At 41.4% G+C, this 19737-nt stretch overlaps 2 protein-coding genes across 9 annotated transcripts in view; one reads left to right on the top strand and one right to left on the bottom strand.

The window, feature by feature from the left end:
- The window catches only part of afap1l2 (actin filament associated protein 1-like 2), a 45825-nt gene extending 43739 nt beyond the window's left edge, over nucleotides 1–2086 (top strand). For all 4 annotated transcript variants that reach the window (XM_082543313.1, XM_082543314.1, XM_082543315.1 and 1 more), the window contains 5 exons: nucleotides 67–364; nucleotides 691–864; nucleotides 941–1128; nucleotides 1256–1456; nucleotides 1552–2086. In XM_082543313.1, the coding sequence (XP_082399439.1) occupies nucleotides 67–364; nucleotides 691–864; nucleotides 941–1128; nucleotides 1256–1456; nucleotides 1552–1578 (888 nt within the window). In that variant the 3' untranslated portion in view covers nucleotides 1579–2086. The remainder of the gene's footprint in view (nucleotides 1–66; nucleotides 365–690; nucleotides 865–940; nucleotides 1129–1255; nucleotides 1457–1551) is intronic.
- Nucleotides 2087–2482: 396 nt separating this feature from the next.
- vwa2 (von Willebrand factor A domain containing 2) lies at nucleotides 2483–19696 on the bottom strand. Of its 5 annotated transcripts, none has more exons than XM_082543318.1 (14): nucleotides 19426–19696; nucleotides 14861–14922; nucleotides 11273–11347; nucleotides 8901–9034; nucleotides 8716–8825; nucleotides 6411–6608; nucleotides 6180–6313; nucleotides 5885–6014; nucleotides 4985–5040; nucleotides 4794–4901; nucleotides 4119–4700; nucleotides 3439–3990; nucleotides 3113–3235; nucleotides 2483–2880 (listed from the first exon to the last, which is right to left on the bottom strand). In XM_082543318.1, exons 2-14 carry the CDS (start codon nucleotides 14910–14912, stop codon nucleotides 2750–2752), a joined length of 2385 nt encoding a protein of 794 aa, XP_082399444.1. In that variant the 5' UTR covers nucleotides 14913–14922; nucleotides 19426–19696; the 3' UTR covers nucleotides 2483–2749. The 5 variants fall into 5 exon arrangements, with proteins under 5 accessions (XP_082399444.1, XP_082399443.1, XP_082399446.1 ...); XM_082543317.1 differs by having other exon boundaries at nucleotides 19476–19696; XM_082543320.1 differs by lacking the exon at nucleotides 11273–11347.
- Between the last annotated feature and the right edge of the window lie 41 nt (nucleotides 19697–19737).

The raw sequence follows: 19737 nt of genomic DNA, 5'->3' as shown, positions 1-19737 counted from the left end.
CAAACCTTTCTCTAGAAAATATTTTTTACTTTCTACATTAATAATTTGCACATCATTTGGTTGCAGGGGACGTCGACTAACAATACTGAGCCAGATTCAATGCCCGCATTAAATGGGACAAACTTAGCCTCTGCTACCAGCAAACCAGAACAAGAACGAGCCCAGACTCCCACTCCATCACAGCCACAAACTCAACCAGTCAAGACCTCAACCCAGAGCCAAGAGACCACTAAGAAGACCAGCCTGGGAATCACACAGGCCTTCAATTCCTTTGGTGGACAAATCCACAAGGGTCCAACATCTCACACTGCTGCTGTGCATCCTCACAGCCCACAACCTGCAAGGCCCAAGGCACATACTATAGGTCAGGACAAATGGGGCAGTGGGTTTGCTGAGTTCTGTATATATAAAAAAGATATAGCAAGCATGCTCTTCATTTTAATATCACCACACTCACCTTTTTACAGATATATTCAACAACTTTTCATCATGAAGCAGATATGTTAGAAGTACTTATTACTTTCCTTGACACCTGCTTCCTATTCTGTACTATTACATAACCATGGCTCCCTCTAGTGACAGCCTGCATCTTCTACAGTTAAAAGCACAGCTTAAGATCTGGGCAAGTTTGGGGTTTTTACGGATATTAAATCTCTATGTCCTCTAAAATTATAAATGCTCAATTACCAGGATGCCCCGGTGCAGTTGAGATAAAGCTGGGCAAGAACCGCACAGAGGCAGACATGCGGCGTTACATCGAGGAGCGTGATCGCCTGGAGAAAGAGAGGGAGGAGGTGAAAATCAGTCTGGCAAACCTCAAGAAAGAGAAGAGGGAAACCAAAGAGGAGCTCAGCACCTGCCAAGGTACACCTGCAGTGTCTGTATGACTCAAAGATTTGCACTGATCACATGGGAACTGACAGCAGTTTGTTGTCCTCAGATCCCAAGCAGCAGGCCTCATTGGAAGCCCGTCTGAAGCAGAAGGAGGAGGCGTGCCGAGAGGCAGAGCAGCACAGGGTGGAGGTGGAGCTACAGTTGGTAGAAGTGAAGGAAAGTCTGAAGAAAGTGGAGTCAGGGCCCTTCACGCTGGGAACCACACTGGACAGCAGCCTCCAGGACACGCCGATGGTTAGTGTGCTGGCTGTCTTTCAATACACCTCAGAATCCATCTGCTAAATGTTTTCTGTGTTTTTCAAATCAGTGCGTGATGCTTGAAATGTGAACCTTAACCATCTCGCTGCTGTTTTACCCTCAGCCTAAAGCATCAACGATAGGCTCTCCCCAGGTATCGTCATCGTCGTCGTCGTCGTCGTTATTGTCACCATCATCTTCTTCCCAACCCTCCAGCAGCAACGTTAACGCAGATTCAGTTTCCCCGGTCAATTCTGTGTCTGCTCTTAAAGGCAGACCCACCTCCATGATGACCACAAAAGGCAACGTCCTACAGAAAGCTAAGGTGAGATTCTTATTTACACAGAAAGCATCAATGTCAGTATCCTATCTTGAAAGAAATATTATAATTGGTAGGTCTATTTCTTTTTATATTCATAGGAATGGGAAAAGAAATCAACAACCTAAGGAAATCTTCATTGACCTTTGAAATTCAGAAGTTTATGTTGGTCTAGTCGCCCGTCACCACATTCTGACCCACCGAATGAGCAGACATTTTAATCAAGAACCTCCCTTCCCTTGGCCCTTCAACCAAACCATCACTTTGTCAAGACTATAATGAGCCACAGAGGCACACTTCGTGTTCTTGGATACCACTGGATTTAATCTTAAATTCAATGACTTTTTAAAGTTTGTTTCTATTTGCAAAGGGAGGAAAGTGATGAAGTAGCATTTTGGCCAGTGTAAGAAATGCATTAATGCTACGTTTAAACTTTGAAACGTTGAAATTAAAAACCACTGAAGTACGAGACAGAGGCCCCCTTACTAAATCAGCCGCTCTGTACACAGATTGTAGCTTGGTTCATATATGCTGGTAGCCAAGATGTAAATATATTTACACCATTATTCAGCCTTTGGGCTTGTATTGCTAGCTAAAAATGCACTTTTTATTCAAATAAAAATATACTGACAAAAATATGGGTTGATTTTTTTTTTTTTTTAAATGTATCATTTTGCTATAACAAGAATAAAGTCTTTACTTTTGTAAGGGGAAACATTTTTGTTTCCTTCCTTTAGTTTCAGATTCCTTCCCATCAATTCATTCAAAATGTACCTGCCATCTTCTCTTGAAATCCTCAATTATTTCACCCCTCACTGGAGTATAACTACCTTTTGTACATTTAGATTTAACAATATGAATGTACTTTTTTTTCCAAATGAACCTTGACCAGCTTAGTGGATTTGCGTGTAAAAATATGGAGCGTAATATTAAAAATGGAAACGGAGGGAGTGGGAGGACCTTCTTTTTGGTTATGTAAAGAAATAAAGTTGTGTCTATTATGCATTAAAAACATTAGCATCCTGACACTGATTAATAATATAAAAGCTTAAATCCTTTAAATACAAGAGAACCGTGTTGAGACATTTGCACAACAGTGAGCACAGTGACAACAATAATAACATACAAATGGATTCAGCAGTACAGACACTTGCTGACACTGTGAAACTGTAAACACTGAAGCAAAAAAACAAAGCAACATTAGATTTCCCTTTGCTCCATCGTCTACCTGCAAGCATCCTCGGTTCTTAAGTGTTCATATGCTCAGTGTATACTTTGTGTTTATAAGTGCAGGGCATGTCAGGGAGTATGTCTCCGACGGTGTAGTTTGTAGCGATGCAGAAGCTCCTGGTGGTTCTTCCTCTGTCTGCTCTTCCTCCTCAGACCAGCAGGTCTTGGAAGATCCCCTCTGGATGAAGACCTGCTGCTTCCTACAAACAAACCACACAACAAGTCATGACTTGTAACCAATTCTGTCCATTTACATTTACAGTTTAATTTATGAGCTTTTAATATGGGATCAAATGCTATATCAGGATATGTATATCTAAATCAGTTTGTCTTTGTTTTTGCACTTAAGTTTTGTAGAAGGATCACTGACGAAGCTATGAAAAGTATAAATTAAGGATATAAGGAAAGAAAACTTTCATGAATGTCACTGACTTCTTTCGCAGTGCGGCCCCTCATAGCCTTGGCACTGACAGCGAAAGCTCCCTTCTGACAAGATGCAGACCCCATTATTCATACATGGGTTAGGCTTGCACAGGTTTACAGGTTTCTTCACCTCTGAAAGGAAGGAATCAACACAAAGCAGCCAATTATTTTTCATGTTAAGTTTAAAATAAACTATCTTACATCTCTGAAAAGGCTAAGTGAAGGGAAAAGAAGAAAAACTGTGTTTGCAGATCAGTTTCACACAGTTCTTTATCAACAGAAAAGGAAAATAGTTTAGGAGGTTTGGTAAAAGACAAGTTCCCCTGCATCGTTACCTGAACACAGCATCTGCACCAGGACATCCTCAAAGTACTTGAGATCCTCGTAGGACGGCACTGAGATCATGTGCTCCTCTGCACCGGCAATCTGCATCAGCCTCTCCCTCTGGACATCGCCGATACCAACCACAAGCACTGAGACTCCATTTTCTCTTATCTTTTGAGCTGGTACGACAGCATCATCCCCACCGGTGCCGTCCGTCACCACTACTAAAGCCTTGTTCACTCCCGGTCGTGCGCCATTAGCTATGGTGAGAACATTAGAGTGGATGTGCAGCAACGCCCCACCCGTCGAAGCCACTCCACTCACGTACTTGGCGTCACCTACAGCCTGAATGATGGAAGAACCAGTCTCATACGTGTCCAGCTTGAAAACAGTGGTGGCTCTCCTACTGTACGCCACAAGGGCCACTTGAGCCACGTCACGGTTGATGTCGAACTGGACGGTGACGCTGCGCACAAAGTTCTGCAGGGTGGCAAAGTTATCACGGCCCACACCACCTGAAGCATCCAGGGCAAACACCAGATCTACAGCTTGACCCAGACAACCTGGAAAAGAAAAGGAAACAAAAAAAGAATATGGATAGCTAATTAGATTTTTTTTGTGTGCAATAGTATCTGACCTAATAGTGGCATTAATGTTCCAACATATTCAGCACATCTATCAGATCAAGCACCTTGCGTATCCACGCTGCAGATCTTGGCCCTCAGCTCGGGGATCTTGGAAGCGAGCCTATCAGGTGATGAGTAGGTGAGGGTCCTCTGCAGATTTCCTGTGATGTTATTCAGCTGCTCCTTTAAGCTGTCAGGTCCCACTCCTATCAGGAAGATCTCTCTGTCTCGTGCATATTTGGACGGCTCAACCACCTCATCTGCGGCAGGAGTGGCGGTGAGCAGCACCACCACACGGGGAAGGTCGTCCGCGACATCGGCAAAGACCGGCGCGCTCATAAAGCCATGGCGGGTAACATAGCGGAGGGCCTGGCCCGTGTTTGTTTCACCACCAATTAGCTGAAGTGAGTACACAGCATTAAGAAGACTCCTCAGGTCTCCTTTGAACTTGCCAACCTGGGCCTCGACTCGTGGTTCCCCGCCAAACACCGCCAGGCCGACCTTGCTGGGACTGTTAGAGCCAATCACAGTCTGCAGGAAGCGCTTTAAGAAGGACTTCAGGCGGAGAAAGCCTTCCATGGTGAGTGTGGCAGAGCCCTCAAGCAGGAAGAGCAGGTCTACAGAGCAGTCCAGCAATAATGCAGGAGCTAAGAAGAAATGGATGGTTTGGTTAATTTGCTCTCTACGTTCAAGATCCGACATAGCCTTAGCATGTAGTCAGCAGCTTTGAGTGTACTGACCACAGTGTGGGTCTCCTCCATAGCCAGGAGGACACACGCAGTGGTAGCCCTCTGAACCTTCTGATACACATGTTCCACCATTCAGGCATGGCTGAGAATCACAGGGATCTACAGTGGAGAGAGAGATGAAGAGCGTGAGCTGCAGTTACCGCATCTCAGAGAAGTAAAAAGCGGCAAGACGAGGTTGTTACCCGGACAAATTGTTCTATGGCAGACTGTCTGGTGTCTCGTATAAACCTTGTTGTACCTGTAGAACACAAAATTCAAAATATTTTGTTAGCATTTAAAACAGTTGCTTCTAGATGGTGTGATGTGGGTAAGTTACTGACCCCCATAAGCCATTCTCTGATTTTCCCTATTAGGTAACAGAAACATATTACCTGAGCCCCAGCCATCAATTGATTCATATAATAAGTGGCCAGAGGCATTTTAGATCTCAGTTGGATTTGCCAGTCATGCGAATTGCTAGCACTCATCTAGACAGTTTCAGGTACTAGAAACAGCACACACCTTATTTCTTTTCTCTGCTTTTCCCTGAGTGTAATGGTCTACTTCCACTTGCCTCGGGCCATTTTGCTGTGGTAAAGTTGCAATGTTGTGTGAAATTAATTTTGTCAAAGGCCATTTTAATTTTGCCTGGGAGGGTCTGAAAGAATTACACTGCTGTAGCTTGTTTTGTATTAACACCCTCACACTGACACAGCACATTAACACATGGGAGTTACCCTGTTCCACTGCTGTCTTGTGGCTCATTGAGCAATGAGGGGGAAAAAAACACTGTTACACACTTAGATCCAATGCAACGTCCAAAACAGATCATATTAGGAAACTATACAGTGCTGTGCTAAAGTCCTGAGCCACCCCATGATCGTGTTGTCTCTACACAGACAACTTAGCATGCTGTACAGTTTCAGGTTAAAGAACTGTTAAAGAATTTAAGAAATCTGGATAAATAGGAGGACAAAAGAAGTAGTGACACATCTAAAAAAAAACAAAACAACTATCTACAGCAGATGAGCCGTGTCAAGACTTTTGCACAGTACTGTATACTGCAGCTACGACATTTGAAAGTAAAACCTTTAAACACTTGCCTGTAGTAGGGACAGAGAGATGTGTATGGGGAATAGCCTTTGGAACCTTTCCAACACATGTAGTTCCCCTGCAGCTCTTTAACTGTCTCCAGTGTCTTCCTCTCACAGGGAAATGTCTCCATCCGACAGCCTGGAGAACAGGGTTGAGACAGGGGTTAGGAGGAGACTGGACACTGAGCAATGAGGGACTAGAAAAAAGGGGGTAGTGCAGCACAAAACAAGGATGTTAGAGAAAAGGATTCCCATTCACTTCTTTAACAAACAAGCACGAATAGTTGTCAGTGGAAAGTCCAACCTGCGGGTGTGGCGTTGCAGAAAGAAAACGTGCTCAGTGTTGTGTACAGGCCATTGACACCATCATGGAAATGCTCGGCGAGGAAAACGTGGCTCTCTGTTGGCTCACTGGCTAAAGCGTGAAGCTCCTCCCATCTGAAAACATATAGAGATGGCTTAGTATATAAAGAAATGTACACATACTTTAATGAATTATTATAGGGAAAGTTTATTGTGGAGCTGTCAAACATACTTGGGGTAGCGCAAGCCCACAGCAAACACAACCACGCCTGTGTCTTTGAGCTGAGCAGCTGCCAGCACCGAGTTGCCCTGAGATCTCCCATCTGACATCAGGATGACGATGCGAGGCACACTGGAAGAGTTACGGCCGCCTGGGAAACCCTTCCTGAGGATGTACTTCAGAGCCAGGCCTGTCTGGGTGCTGCCTCCCCTGTGGGTAGAGAATTCGGAAAAGCGAAATAGCAGGATTTCTGTGTTTTTGTTTGAAAAATACTGAGGAGTTAGAGCGCATGTACTGTACTACAGCAGATGTCAGCAAGGTCAATAAACTGCTGCATATCACAGCCAAAGTAAACTAAAGATTACATTTGGATGGATTTCTCTTTAAGTTCTTGGACTCTAAATGTATGTTGGCTGCGTTTCATCACCCCAGGCCTCGTGACACACATTTAAATCATTTTCGGTTTTGTTTTTGTTTAACATAAATGTCCATCCTTTCATTTTCAAAGTGTAGACACTGAGAAAAAGATCCTTTCCAGGTGACAGAGGACAGATGTGGTGAAACAAACGCTACAAGTGTCTTCCTCGCCAATCTAACCTCCTTAGAACAGATCTGTGTGAGCATATGCTCCACAAATATCTTCAAAATATTGAGACTAAGAAACTTGCGCTTCTTTGAACTACAATAATCTCAAACAACAATGTGAACAAAAACACATCTGCATTTAAAGCAGCTTTCAGTTGCTCCCTTGTCATCAAGCGTCACCAGCTAGGTCTGCACATTTGATTTGGCAGCATTTTATGCCAGATGCCATTTCTGGTGAAACACCACAGAGATTTGTGTCGCCTGCTGAACTTGAACCGCAACCTTTTGCTTGCCAAATGAATGTGTTAAGCACTTAACTACATGACTTTTACTGGTAATAATCAGAGGTTAAAGTGGGCTGGAGCAATTAGTTTCAAAGCAGCCACTGAAACGTTTTTGACTGAAATTGTAATTTTAATTTTAGATGTAATGTCCTAATTCAGAGTTTCTGAGAGATTGGATCAATTATGATGATTAGCTGAACTGGCCGAATGGAATATGACAATTTCGCGTCATTAAAGGTTGCATGAAAATACGGGCAATTTATTGTAGTTTTCAGAACTAGAATAAAGTTTACAGTGATGTGCTATATTGGAGTGATCAGTTTACTGTAATAATACATCAAAGGTAACAGATAATACTTTTTTTTGCTACTTTAATCACTGGTAATAATGATAATAATGCAATAAATCCAATAAAAATGCATAAAGTTCTCTAACATTTCCAAAGTTGCTATAACATTTCTACTGATGTTGAGTCAGTCGCTACATTAATTCATTTTGTGGTAATGTGACTGGTTATAGGTTTCAATTCTATGTACCCACTTCAAACCAGCTGGTGGGTCAAACTGTTACTTCCACATTGTGAACAACACACACACACACACACACGGTCAAATTACCATCCTCTTCCTCGGTTTATGCACTTATCCAATATCCAGTGACCACCTGTGGAGGGCCTCTAATCTGAAATTAATTTGTTTTCCTTTTCAGGGAGCATTTGGTGCTACTTAGCCACATGTGTGCATGTGTATGTGTTTTGCTGTCAGCATAGTTTAAGGGATTTATAAAATATAAGATGAGGACAAGAAAATGTTGCCAGTCTGGATATGTTCGACCTAATTCTATCACCTTTTTTATTCATTTACTCTTGGATTTGTTTTCTTAAACATGACAGTCTGGTTTTAAAAACATAGAAAAAGGCATGCCTCCAACAGGGACATACCATTTTGTTAGCACTAGGTCTTTTTTTCAGCTGTCAAAATAGATGAACTACTGAATCTTCTGTGGCAAATATAACACACGCATACAGTTTTGTAATCTCAGTCTGCACTAACAGCATCTTGCACTTCCAGGCCGGTTGATAACAATGTAAATGCTAGAAGAAAAAATAAAGAGGACGCCTGCCAATGTAGGCTCTCTGTTTTCCAAATCAAAGAAAGCTGTGAGCCACAAATGTTTTGACTCCATCCTTAGAAGTGTTGCTTGCTAATTAAAATCTTAAAATAATGTCGCCTGCTTCTCCAGTGAGCGCAGATGATTTAAAACAGCTAATTTCATAATGGATGTCAAAAAAACCCTGTTTAGACACATTTTCCACATTTCTTTAAAGCTTTCATTTATGTCCCGGATCCTTCATAGTTATAACTCATTAATATACAAAACCAAACTTAAGTTAAAGGCTTGAGTTCACATATTGAGCTACTCGTGCTCAGATGGCAGCAGAGACACACCTGTAAGAAATGCTCTTTATCTGCTTCTTCAGCTCCTGCTTGGTGGAGTATGAGTCCAGGGTAAACTCAAGCCGAGGAGTTGAGCCAAACTGAATTAAACCAACTCGCACCTGCACAGGGAGAAATTACAAGAGCACTGACTGACAGGATGCGAAGACGGCGAGAGACAAGAGATCAACCCAAACCTTATCTGCTCCGATGTCTAGTGCTTGACAGAGTTTGATCGCATAGTGTTTGGACCTCTCGAAGCTGCCTTTCCCAACGCTGTAGGAACCATCCATGAGGAAGAGGATATCCATGACTGCTGAGCACTGCATCACTTCCCATTAAAGCAAACACACACAGAATAATTCACACAGAGGGTACAGACGAAGATGGGTCAATAGGTCCAAACTCATTCACTAGCTTCCCCACATTCCTGTATTATATTGGTTTTCCTGGCTGGGTATCAAATGGACCGTTGCAGACAAAAATAGTATCTAGACATAATAAGAGAAAACAAACTCTGCATGTCAAAGCTCATTTTATTTTCTTATATTTTCCCTTTCACACATTAAACTACTACCAAGCGAAAAGCTTTCTCTCTCTTTCATGCACGTTTGTACTTGCTGGGTGCATCAGCTGATTATGAACAGAGCCATTAGGGGCACATTACACGTGCAGCGTGTGTCATCTGTCTGTCATTTGAGTCATCTGCTTATAGAAAAGTCACATACACCACTGACACAGACCACCAACTTCTAAGTATTTCTGTCTCACAACTTGTTATCCATTTCTGATTTAGGCTCTCTGGCTCAATTACTGTGTGCTGCTCAGCTGACTTACATCCAGTTACAGGCATGCAGGTTGACATCATGACCAAGCATGTCACAACAATTCCTAGCAACAACCCTCATGTGAAAAAAAACATTGATTCAGTAGATTGTAAAACTACCTTTAGCAGCAGTAACTTGAAGTAATTTTTTGTAAGAATTTATCTGTCTTTTACGTGATTGTGGAAGTATTTTGGCTCATTATTGTTAACAGCATTCCTCCGGTTCATTAAAATTTGCTTATTCACAGCTTGAGGGTTTGTCTGGGCCACTTAACTCATTCACTGCCATTGACGTCTATAGACGTCAATTGAAAAACTTACGTTGACTGCCATTGACGTCTATAGACGTCAATTACGTTTTTCAATGGGAGGGGCTAGAATACAACCTCGGGCAACTTGAAAAACTGAAGCCCACCAGCAGTAAAAGTAGACCTGCAAGGAGGTGCAGGGTTTGCGCACGTAAGGGATTGCGCAGTGAAACAAAAATGTGGTGCAAGTCTTGTTGTGTGCCCTTGCATCCCGGAAAGTGTTATAATGATTACCACACAAAAGTGAATTATTCATTGTGAATAAATGTTTCACTATGTACATTTTATTTTTTCATATATTTGTAAATAAATTGTTTTGATAAAACATAACCTTTCTCAGTGTTATTTCTGTTTTATAGAAGTGAAAAACTATTTTATATGTTAGAGGTGTCACAAAGCAAGAAATATTAGTGTCAAAGGCACTTTTCTGCTTGAAATGTATTTTTCACAAAAAGCTCGTTTTCTCCCTTTTTTTGGTCAAAACAGGCATTTTTGGTGGAACCCACCTCTCTTCTACAGCTGATTACTAAAGAATGGAAAATGGTAGAAACAAGCTTTTTTTTTTTGGATGAAAGAAGAGAGTCTGTTCTTCATTTTGGTAGGTTCAGCGTTTATATGATCATAACACACAGTTTTCTGTGGCTCTTCAAAAATGAGTAAAAATGCTCAAAAACCCTGGCAGTGGGGAGTTACCTGATTTGAAAATGGCTGGCAGTGAATGAGTTAAGTGTCTTGATTCTCTTGTTTTTAGCCATTCTGTTGTAGATTCTGCTGTTCTATTGATCTTTATCTTGCTGCATGACCCAATTTGGACCAAGCATTACCTGTTGGACAGATGGCCTCACATTAGGCTGAATACTTTGAGTCACTGACTCATGGTTGAGTCGATGACTACAAGGTACCCTGGTCTTATGGCAGCAAAGCAATCCTAAATCATCACCCCTTCACCTCTGAGTTTGACATGTGGCAAGAGATGTTTGTGCATTGTGCATTATGACCAAACATCTCCACTTTGGTCTCATCTGTTTAGATGCAAACCTAAGCTGTGCTGTCATGTTCTTATTAGTGACAGGCACCTTTTATCTAGCAACCCTTCCAAAAAAAAAACATACTTGTTGTGTCTTTTTGTAATTGTGATATCATGAACTTTAACATTTAACATGCTAACTGAAGCCTGTAGAATGTGAGATATAGTTCTCTGGTTTTATACAGTTTCTAAGAGGATTGCGCAGCCAGATCTTAGGTTGAATTTGCTGGGCATCAACACACACCTGAATGCTCCAAACCACAGAACTGCCAAAACTGCTGCTTTTACAGAGGTGACCCCTGATGATCAAAAAGTCAAGCGCCTGGCTGCTACTTTCCTATGGAAGCAGTGCTTCATTTTTCACATGACTGTACATTTTATGTGTTAACCATTTTGTAAGGTACTCACTTTCTCCTGCAGAGTTGATTTTCACAATGTTCTCATGGCTGGTTTGAATCTCCTGCACAGAGGTGCCGTGCTGAACTAGCAGGCACCAACAACACAGAGAGCAGTCAGATATTTACTCAGTCTTTATTTATTCACCTACAGTCACTAGAGGTGGGAATCACCATACATCCCACGATACGATATTATCACAATACTTAACGCACGATACGATATTATTGCAATTTTTTAAAATATTTTGCGATATTCAGATTCTGTACATAAAGGTTTATCAATATTCATTTTATCTAATATCAAAGTCTCGCACTCAGTCTTTCTCTCATTTCAGTCAGTTTTATTGTTGACAAACTGAACAGTTTGTATTACAGTCTAGTCCAACTTAACTGAATGCAACCATCTGGTACAATTATAGCTATTCTGAACTATGCAATATGAAAACTATGCAGCCCCTTCAGCAACTGAAGAATTTGAAAGTAAATTAAAACAAAATATAATTTTACATTAAATAAAAAAAGTTTTAAACTTAGTTAAAATAAAACATGTCTTAAATTAAAATAAGTAAACTGTCATGTTTATTGCTGCCAAAAAACAGTTAAACACATTTGGACAGTGAAGGAATGTCAGGACTCTTGCTCAGAAAAAGGATCAACATGCTCTGAAGTCAGAGCACAAAAACCTTTTTTGTAACAAAATATCGATTTCTGCTGTCCCTGTATCGATACATTATTAGCAAACAAAATATCACGATATTACACAGTATCGATTTTTCCCCCACCCCTAACAGTCACAGTAAATTTACATATGAAGCACTAACCTATGAGAGAGAGGCCAAAATAACTTGGAATAAATTAGAAATAGGTGAAACGTGGCTTATCACACATTTAACTGATTTTCTAAATGTGTCTAGACTACTGTAATCTAAAAGAACATATTCAAGCTTAAAACATTTAGGGTCCGGATCTCCACAAGGTTTCAAACACTTATAAATTATCATTGCAATTTCAATTTGTTTATATCTTAGTTTTAGTTGGATCCTCACCAGCTCCCATTAAAAGTCACAATTTTTCATCAGTTTCAGATTCACAAAATACTTCATATAAAAAAACCATGCTCTGACCTGTAGACCATTACTCTTCATGTTAACTTTATTTATTATCATTGTTCAGACATCCTATAGAGCTGTGAGAAAAGAAAAATAACCAATAAATTGGATGCTTTCCCTAAAGCCAAAATAGACTCCCACATGAGCCCTATTCTAATGGATAATTGAGTATTTCAAGCTAATGTGAGCAGACAAGTGAAGAAAACCATTCTTTCGCTCCATTCAGTCAAAGGACGCTCTTCTATTCAGGCACACGTACGGCTCAGAGGAGAGCAAGGACATGTTTTCGTGTGAACATGGCTTTTTGTCCGACAGAGGCATTTGTTCGGCACAGAGAAGGGAGCACTTGAGTGATTTTACAAACGTGCGTTGCCACGCTGAACAGATTCCACACTCTGAATACCACAGTGCTTCTTTTCAGTTAGAAAGAAAGTGTGAGTTCGTCCTCCCGTAATGCTTCAGGCTGTCTGTGTCTTGCTGATTTAGTGCCTGCACATCAGCTAAAACAGGTGATAAAAAGTCAAACGAGCCGAACGATAAAGCGCAACCGAAAACATCAAAGAAAGGTTGCACGTACAAAAGTTTGATGGGATTATTTAGTGCCGACATTGGCTTTGTCCTCATATTTTGCACTCATATTTCTGTCACTGATGTTGTCCGGTGAGAGGCGAGGAGAAAAATACTGGCTGACATTGATTTTTTTTCTTTTAAACATCATTTTTTGGGCCTTTTTGCCTTTGTTAGATTGGCGAAGGGAAGAATAGACAGTTGGATAGTAAGGTAGGTGGTTTGATTCCTGGCTTCTCCAGTCTGCATTATAAAAGTATCCTTGGGCAAGACACTGAACTCCAAGTTACTTTCCGATATATACATGTGTGTAAATGTTAGAAGAGAAAGAACTTGCATGAATACGGCATGTTGTATAAAGCGCTTTGAATGCTCAAGAAGGGCATGAACTAGTTTGCAGAGAATACTGTTCTTCCAGAGGAAAGAAGGGAACCAGCTTAAGTCAGGGTGTCAAGACTTTCGCAAACTCAGCACTAACCTTGAGTCCTTTTTATTATTTTTGACAACCTTTGTTTAAATCTGATTTCTTTGCAGGCTGCCACGGATGATTAATGGTGAAATGCAACATGCATTTAGCAAAAGACATGTCAGTGGTTGTAAAAAAAATAAAGGGAAAGTATGCAACATATAAATAATAAAACCAATTCAATATTTTATTGTTAAATTTTGAGCACAACTAAAACTCTGAAGTGGCAATAATATCATTTTTTAAAGCTCATGACTTTATTTTTTTTTCTTCAACCATTCATTCATAGGAGTAAAGGCCTTCATCGGGTCATGAAACATTAAGCACAACACTAATAATTAAAGAAACCTACCACCTGCAAACCAGACCTCTGCTCTCCGACCTCTCCACAATCCTGACCCTTTCAGCTTCCTCGAATTCCAACAACGCCGCAGCCCCAAAGCACTCCTGACAGTGGACGTTTAGGTTCTTGGCAAGCGGCATTTTCACGGTCAGTGTGGGGCCCACAGTGCTCTGAACAAAACATCTATCTGTTCAGCCGAGCGACTCTAGCAGAATGACTGTATCTTTAATGTGTGTGAAAGACGATTTAGCAGAAAAATCAGGAACAAGATAATAAATGTAAACCCTGCAGCTGAAGGGTTGATGTCAATTGGCATCAATCCCACGAGATCAACACAATATCTCCCTGAAATCAGAAAAATAACAGGGATTAGCCTGCCCCTATCTGTGGAATTCAATTTGACAGGCTGGATTACATGGATATCTTGCACTGAAACATGTTATCTGTGTTGTCAGCGTGTCGTCTCTTGACAGGGTAAGACAGTCTGGTGTGCTCAAGTTCAAAGTCTTAAAATGACCCATAATAAATAGTTAGGATGGGGCTAAAGCTGTCATTTTTGAAAACAATTCAAGGATTATATTGCCCCACGACTCCCGCCTCTTCCCTCAGGCACATACCGATGGACTCTGGTCAATGGGAACAATGCAATGGAAGAGATGCAAAGTTTGCCTCGCAAAACAAGCAGCATGTCAAGCACACGCGGCAGGAAAGCACTTTGATGCGAGACTTGACAGGTTAAAGCTGTGAAATGTCTCATAAAGAATCTCAGGTGGTCCAGAGGCGCTTCAGTGATTCACCGCACATTTTCCATCAAGCAGGGCATAAACTTGGGCCTTAAATGTTCTCACAAGCACCAACACAATGAACATTTTCAACACTATATTTACAAGAACATTAAACTTTTCCTGAGCAAAAACAACCATAACCATCAGTACATACCTAATATTAGCATTTATTTCCAATGCTAACCCTGACACAGCGCTGTATCCACTGACTTTTATTTACAAAGCATCCATAATGCGCAAGCAGATATTCCAAAATAGTACTTAAAACACTCCTCCCACTCCCTCTGAGGCACAGAAGGCAAAACAGTAATAAAATCAATAAACCGACCTTGAAAAAGCAGCACAGTTAAGAGGGAGGAGAGGCAGATATGAAAGTTCATCCTGGGACGCCTGGAACGACAACAAAAGGGACACTTAGCCAGAATGCAAAGTAAAAGCACTAAAATGCACATATATCTGGGGGGGTTTTCTTGTTCACGAGTGAAAGTCTTTTGTTATTCTCAAGGTGAAAAAAACTTTAGCAATATAATCCATCAGACAGACAAAATGTCAGAGACACTGGCAAAGGAGCCAGAAATTGTGAGAAAGGTTTTTTTGTGAGCCGTTTTTGTGTTATACGGAAAACCACTTAAGCCTTGACACAATTCAGGAAATGTGCTATAGTGCTAGCCAAGGGACATGAGGACAAGTCTGTGTAACCCTACCAAGTAAAAATGAAAAAGTCATCAGCAACAGGGCACAACTACATTCGATCAGGGGGGCCAGGGGGTAAGTAACCCAAGACTGACTGCACTGTTACCATATTTTCATAGCTAAGTGTAACTAAGTGGTTGAACTTTGGCCTTTCAAAGAGTGTCCATAGAGAAAAACCAGGGTGGTTGCAAAAACTTTTTAAAATATTTTCATACTATGCCTTAATAATTTTTCCTCAAACCTGATGCTGGGATCTACCTTTACTCTCATCAAGTTCACCATTCTCAGTGTGGGAATGACCCTAAACGTCCAGACATAATTTAGGAGAATTTAGAAGCTCTGTTTTGGTATTATTACCCTGGGAAAAGTGGCCTAACAGCATAATGTTGCCCTCAGGCAACAAACCACTAAATTCTATTTTGGTTATTAAATTAAAACAAAATCCAATACACTTCTTCAGATATTCGTCTACACGCCCAGAATTTTTTATTTAGTTATTTCAACTAATTCTACAGTGTAATAAACAAAAACACATGTGCCATTCTGAGAGACAGGACAAAACAACTGAGCATCGTTTAAAAGCTACAGGCTACCGGAATATTGTTGCTGACCATGTCCGTCCCCTTAAGACCACAGTCTCCCCATGTCGCAAAGCTCAGATCAAACTGGATCCTTGAATATAACAATACTCAGCACACATAACTGTACTCAACTGGCCTCCAGAGTCACCAGCTCTTAATTCAGAAAAGAACCTTTGGGATGTGGTGGAGCGAGAGATTCACATCGTGGATATACAGCTAACAAATGTGAAGCAACTGCATCATGCAATTGCTGCACATTTATTTAAGTGGGTCTAAGCCAGTACCAGCCAGGTATACCTAATAAAGTGGCCAGTGAACGTAACTCACTTAACAAAGGTATCTTGATACCAGCATGTATACATATAAGTGTTTTGTCTGGGTTAAAAAGAATCCCATACGTTCCAAATAAAGCTCTTCAAGCAGGGGGGGGGGGGGGGATTCCAACAAGATACGAGCTATGTAAATATGTGTGTTTGAGAGTGTAATCCATGTTTACCACAGTGGTCACCCAGGAGCTGGGATACCAGAATATGCTGACATAGCCCCACGGCCATCTACAAACCCACTGATTATGATTTGATTACACATGCCAACTGTTAAGCAAGCATACAACCTGACCTCAGGTTAGCCGCACCATTACAATGACAGTCACATGTTGTGACTGTTTGATACACATACAATGTTAAGGGGGATGCATATAATATCTGATTAACTCTGGGAGCTGATAAGCAGGGCTAAAATATCCTTCCTGTGGCTGAAAAGACTGTGTGTGGTCCAACAGGTATGCATATTATAGAGACTAATATTTCCCTAGAAAGTAACCTTATACGGGCATTCCTTTCTTATGGGGACAAAACACAACACTCCTTAAAGGCAGTGGCCTTTAAAGTAAAGACTGCTTTAAGATTAGCAGTTCTAATTAATGTTAGAGCACATTTAAACAACTCAGTGTAAGTTAATGTTATATCCAATTAAATCATGGTTATATAATTGTGTGTGGACTTGCTCCAACAAAAGCCCACTATGCCTGTGGGATCTGACATTTTTGTGGGGACCAAAATGCTGGATCCCAAAAGCTTACATAGCTGGCCGAAGGTTAATACTTGACTTTAGGTATTCAGTAATGACATCTATGGTTAGGGTAAGGGGGCGTGGCATGTATTATGTAAGTGACAGGTCCCCACAAAGATAGCCGTACTAAAATATGTGTATCTGTGTATAGGTAGACCAGAGAAACCCTCTGTACAGGTAAAGCCGCGTGTATTTCTGAGACAGGGATGTGATTGTGTGCAGGATGGAGCCCCTCTTTAAGAGGAGTCTGTGTGTCTGTGATACAGATCTGCAGAGCTGACATGGTGTGGCTGTCTGAGAAGGCACGTGCTGATAAACATCAAGAAAAAGCTATTGATGCTCATTTTGTGCACTCGCTGGTACGTCTTGCTGACAACAGATTTCATTACTTCCACGGGGGTGCAGCTTAGAGCGCCCATGCTTGCACAGGGAAGCAGCCGACCATGCCGGCATATAAAAGACACTTTTACAGTAAACGTGTGTAGTGCGCACACCTGTCTCAAAATTGGCTTCTTCTTCACAAGCATTCCTGCCCTCCCCGAGTCTGCGTGCCAGCGAACAGCTTCTCAGCTGTCTGCTCTGGAATAGTGGTTCCAGCTAAATGAGCAAAACTGCACAGATCAGCCTGTCAGGGGAGTGAAAAGCTAATTAAAGTGCTACACTCTCCTAACCTAATGTCTTTCATATTTCTTATGTGAATGGGATGATTAACCCATAAAATATTAGCGCTCAATTTCAGTGGTAAAATAATGGAGGAAGGGCCAAGTCAAGCTTTCCCACCAAACTGTATGCTTGGTGGTAAATTGCCTTCATGCTGTATAATTAGAAAGGAGCACCAGTTTTTGAACAAGCTTCATAGAAACGGCAGAGATCTTGTAACCTGTACTTGGGAGTGAGTGTGTTACTCTAAGAAACATCCTGACAGTGTAAATCATTTTAGGGTGACTCACCTGAAACAGCTGCTTTAAAAACAGCAGAGAGCAAATGTGAAAAACTGTGCAGCACGGCAGTGATTAAAAGCCACAAAATGCTTTGGTATGTACCCACTGTAGCGATGTGTTGCTCTAACAAGTCGGAAACCACACACAGACAGACAGAGGATGCAGTCTCTGATGGGATTTTGAGGCAGCTTATCATCAGTTCCCAGTTAATCAAGCTAAATAAGATTATTGTTTAGAATAATTTGCAGCAAATCCAGTTTGTGCAAATAAGAACTCATTTTATTTTATTTTTTATGTTGTGTGTCATTGAGTTTATTGATACACACTCTGACAAGCCAGATCATTAGGTACACACTTTGCCAGTTTCTGCCCCTAGATTACTTAATTCTTTGTGGCACAGATTCCAAGGTGCCACAAGCATTCCCTAAGAGATTTTGGCCCATACTGGCATTTTAGCACAGCTGCTGCAGATTTGTTGGATACATATCTCTCATTCCTCCACATCCCAAAAGGTGTTCTACTGGATAGAGATTTGGTGACTGTGAGAAACCAGTTTGAGTGATTTGAGCTTTGTCATCCTGCTGGAAGAAGCCATCAGAAGATGGGTACACTGGGGCCATAAAGCGATAGACATGGTCAACAACAGGTAGGTTACTGCATTTAAATGATGCTCAGTTTGTACTTAGGGGCCCAAAGTGTGTCAAGAAAATATCCCCAACATCATTACACCAACAGCAGTTTGAACATATAACACAAGGCAGGAAGGACCCATGCTTTCATATTGTTTAAATGCTGACCCTTCCAAATATCACAGCAAAAATTGAGACTTATCAGTCGAGATATTTCCCAATCTTCTGTTGTCCAATTGTGATGACCATGTGCAAATGTGTGATCTTCTGCTGCTGTTGCCCAAGAGATGCTCTTCGGCACACCTTGGTTTTAACAACTAGTTATTTACTGTAGTTTTCCTATCATTTTAAAGCAATTTATTGCACCCATCTCCTTCAAGATTTATTATCGTGCATACCTTTGCTATACCAAGTGGTTATCTGTTGCCTTTGTATCAGCTTGAAGCAGTAGAGCACCTTTGGGTTCACTCTGTAAACACTGCAGGGAAATGTCAGGTGATTTGAGCTTCAGGAGGCTCCTTTGACCACTTCTACATGTCGAAATACTCTGAGCTGCTTCTGTGTGATTGGCTCATTAGATATTCGTGTTGGGGGGGGGGAGATTAAGGTGCACCTTACAAATTTAGCGGGGAATATATTCAAATGCCTGGGATAAAACGTCGCTAAATTATTAGCATTATTTAACGGTAGCAGAGTTTACAGCGGTGGGTTAAATGTGTTTAATTTTCCCTCTGGCCTGAACCTCTAATCAAGTCTGTCCACACCTGGTCACTGTTCCGCGTATGGCAGGTTTAAAGTCAGGTACAAGGTCCTAGCATGCTAACATTACAGTCAAAAATGGAAAGGCAGGTTTCGTCAGTATGCATATCCAAAGTGGTATTCCTTAAACCTTTTAAGCAATCTCGTAAATTCCTTTAGGTTACATTAAAAAAAAAAAATCATTGTACAGTAACTTGTTAACTCAAACAGCAAACTTACTAAACTGCTACAGAAAGTCAACCGTCACCAGCACATCCAAACCCACGCACCGATAAATCGTCTCCTCGCCGACCGCAGATTTTTCTCCTTTAAGCTGGAGCGCGTCTTCCGCAGACCGGTCCTCTCCGTCCTAACACCACCTTGTTTCCGCACTGATTTGATTTAATGAGGCGCTTTGCCTCCGACCAGAGAGGGAGCTGCGACCCCACCTACCCGACATGCCTATCCCTGAGGTACCTGCACAGATGAGTACTTCACATGACCTCCTCCCATCTCCAACAGGTACGAAAACGGAGTGGCTTAGATAGTTTT

Source organism: Aulonocara stuartgranti, assembly GCF_965226115.1.
Source record: "Aulonocara stuartgranti genome assembly, chromosome: 8".
Classification (NCBI taxonomy): domain Eukaryota; kingdom Metazoa; phylum Chordata; class Actinopteri; order Cichliformes; family Cichlidae; genus Aulonocara; species Aulonocara stuartgranti.
This window is presented reverse-complemented; position numbering and strand designations above follow the sequence as displayed.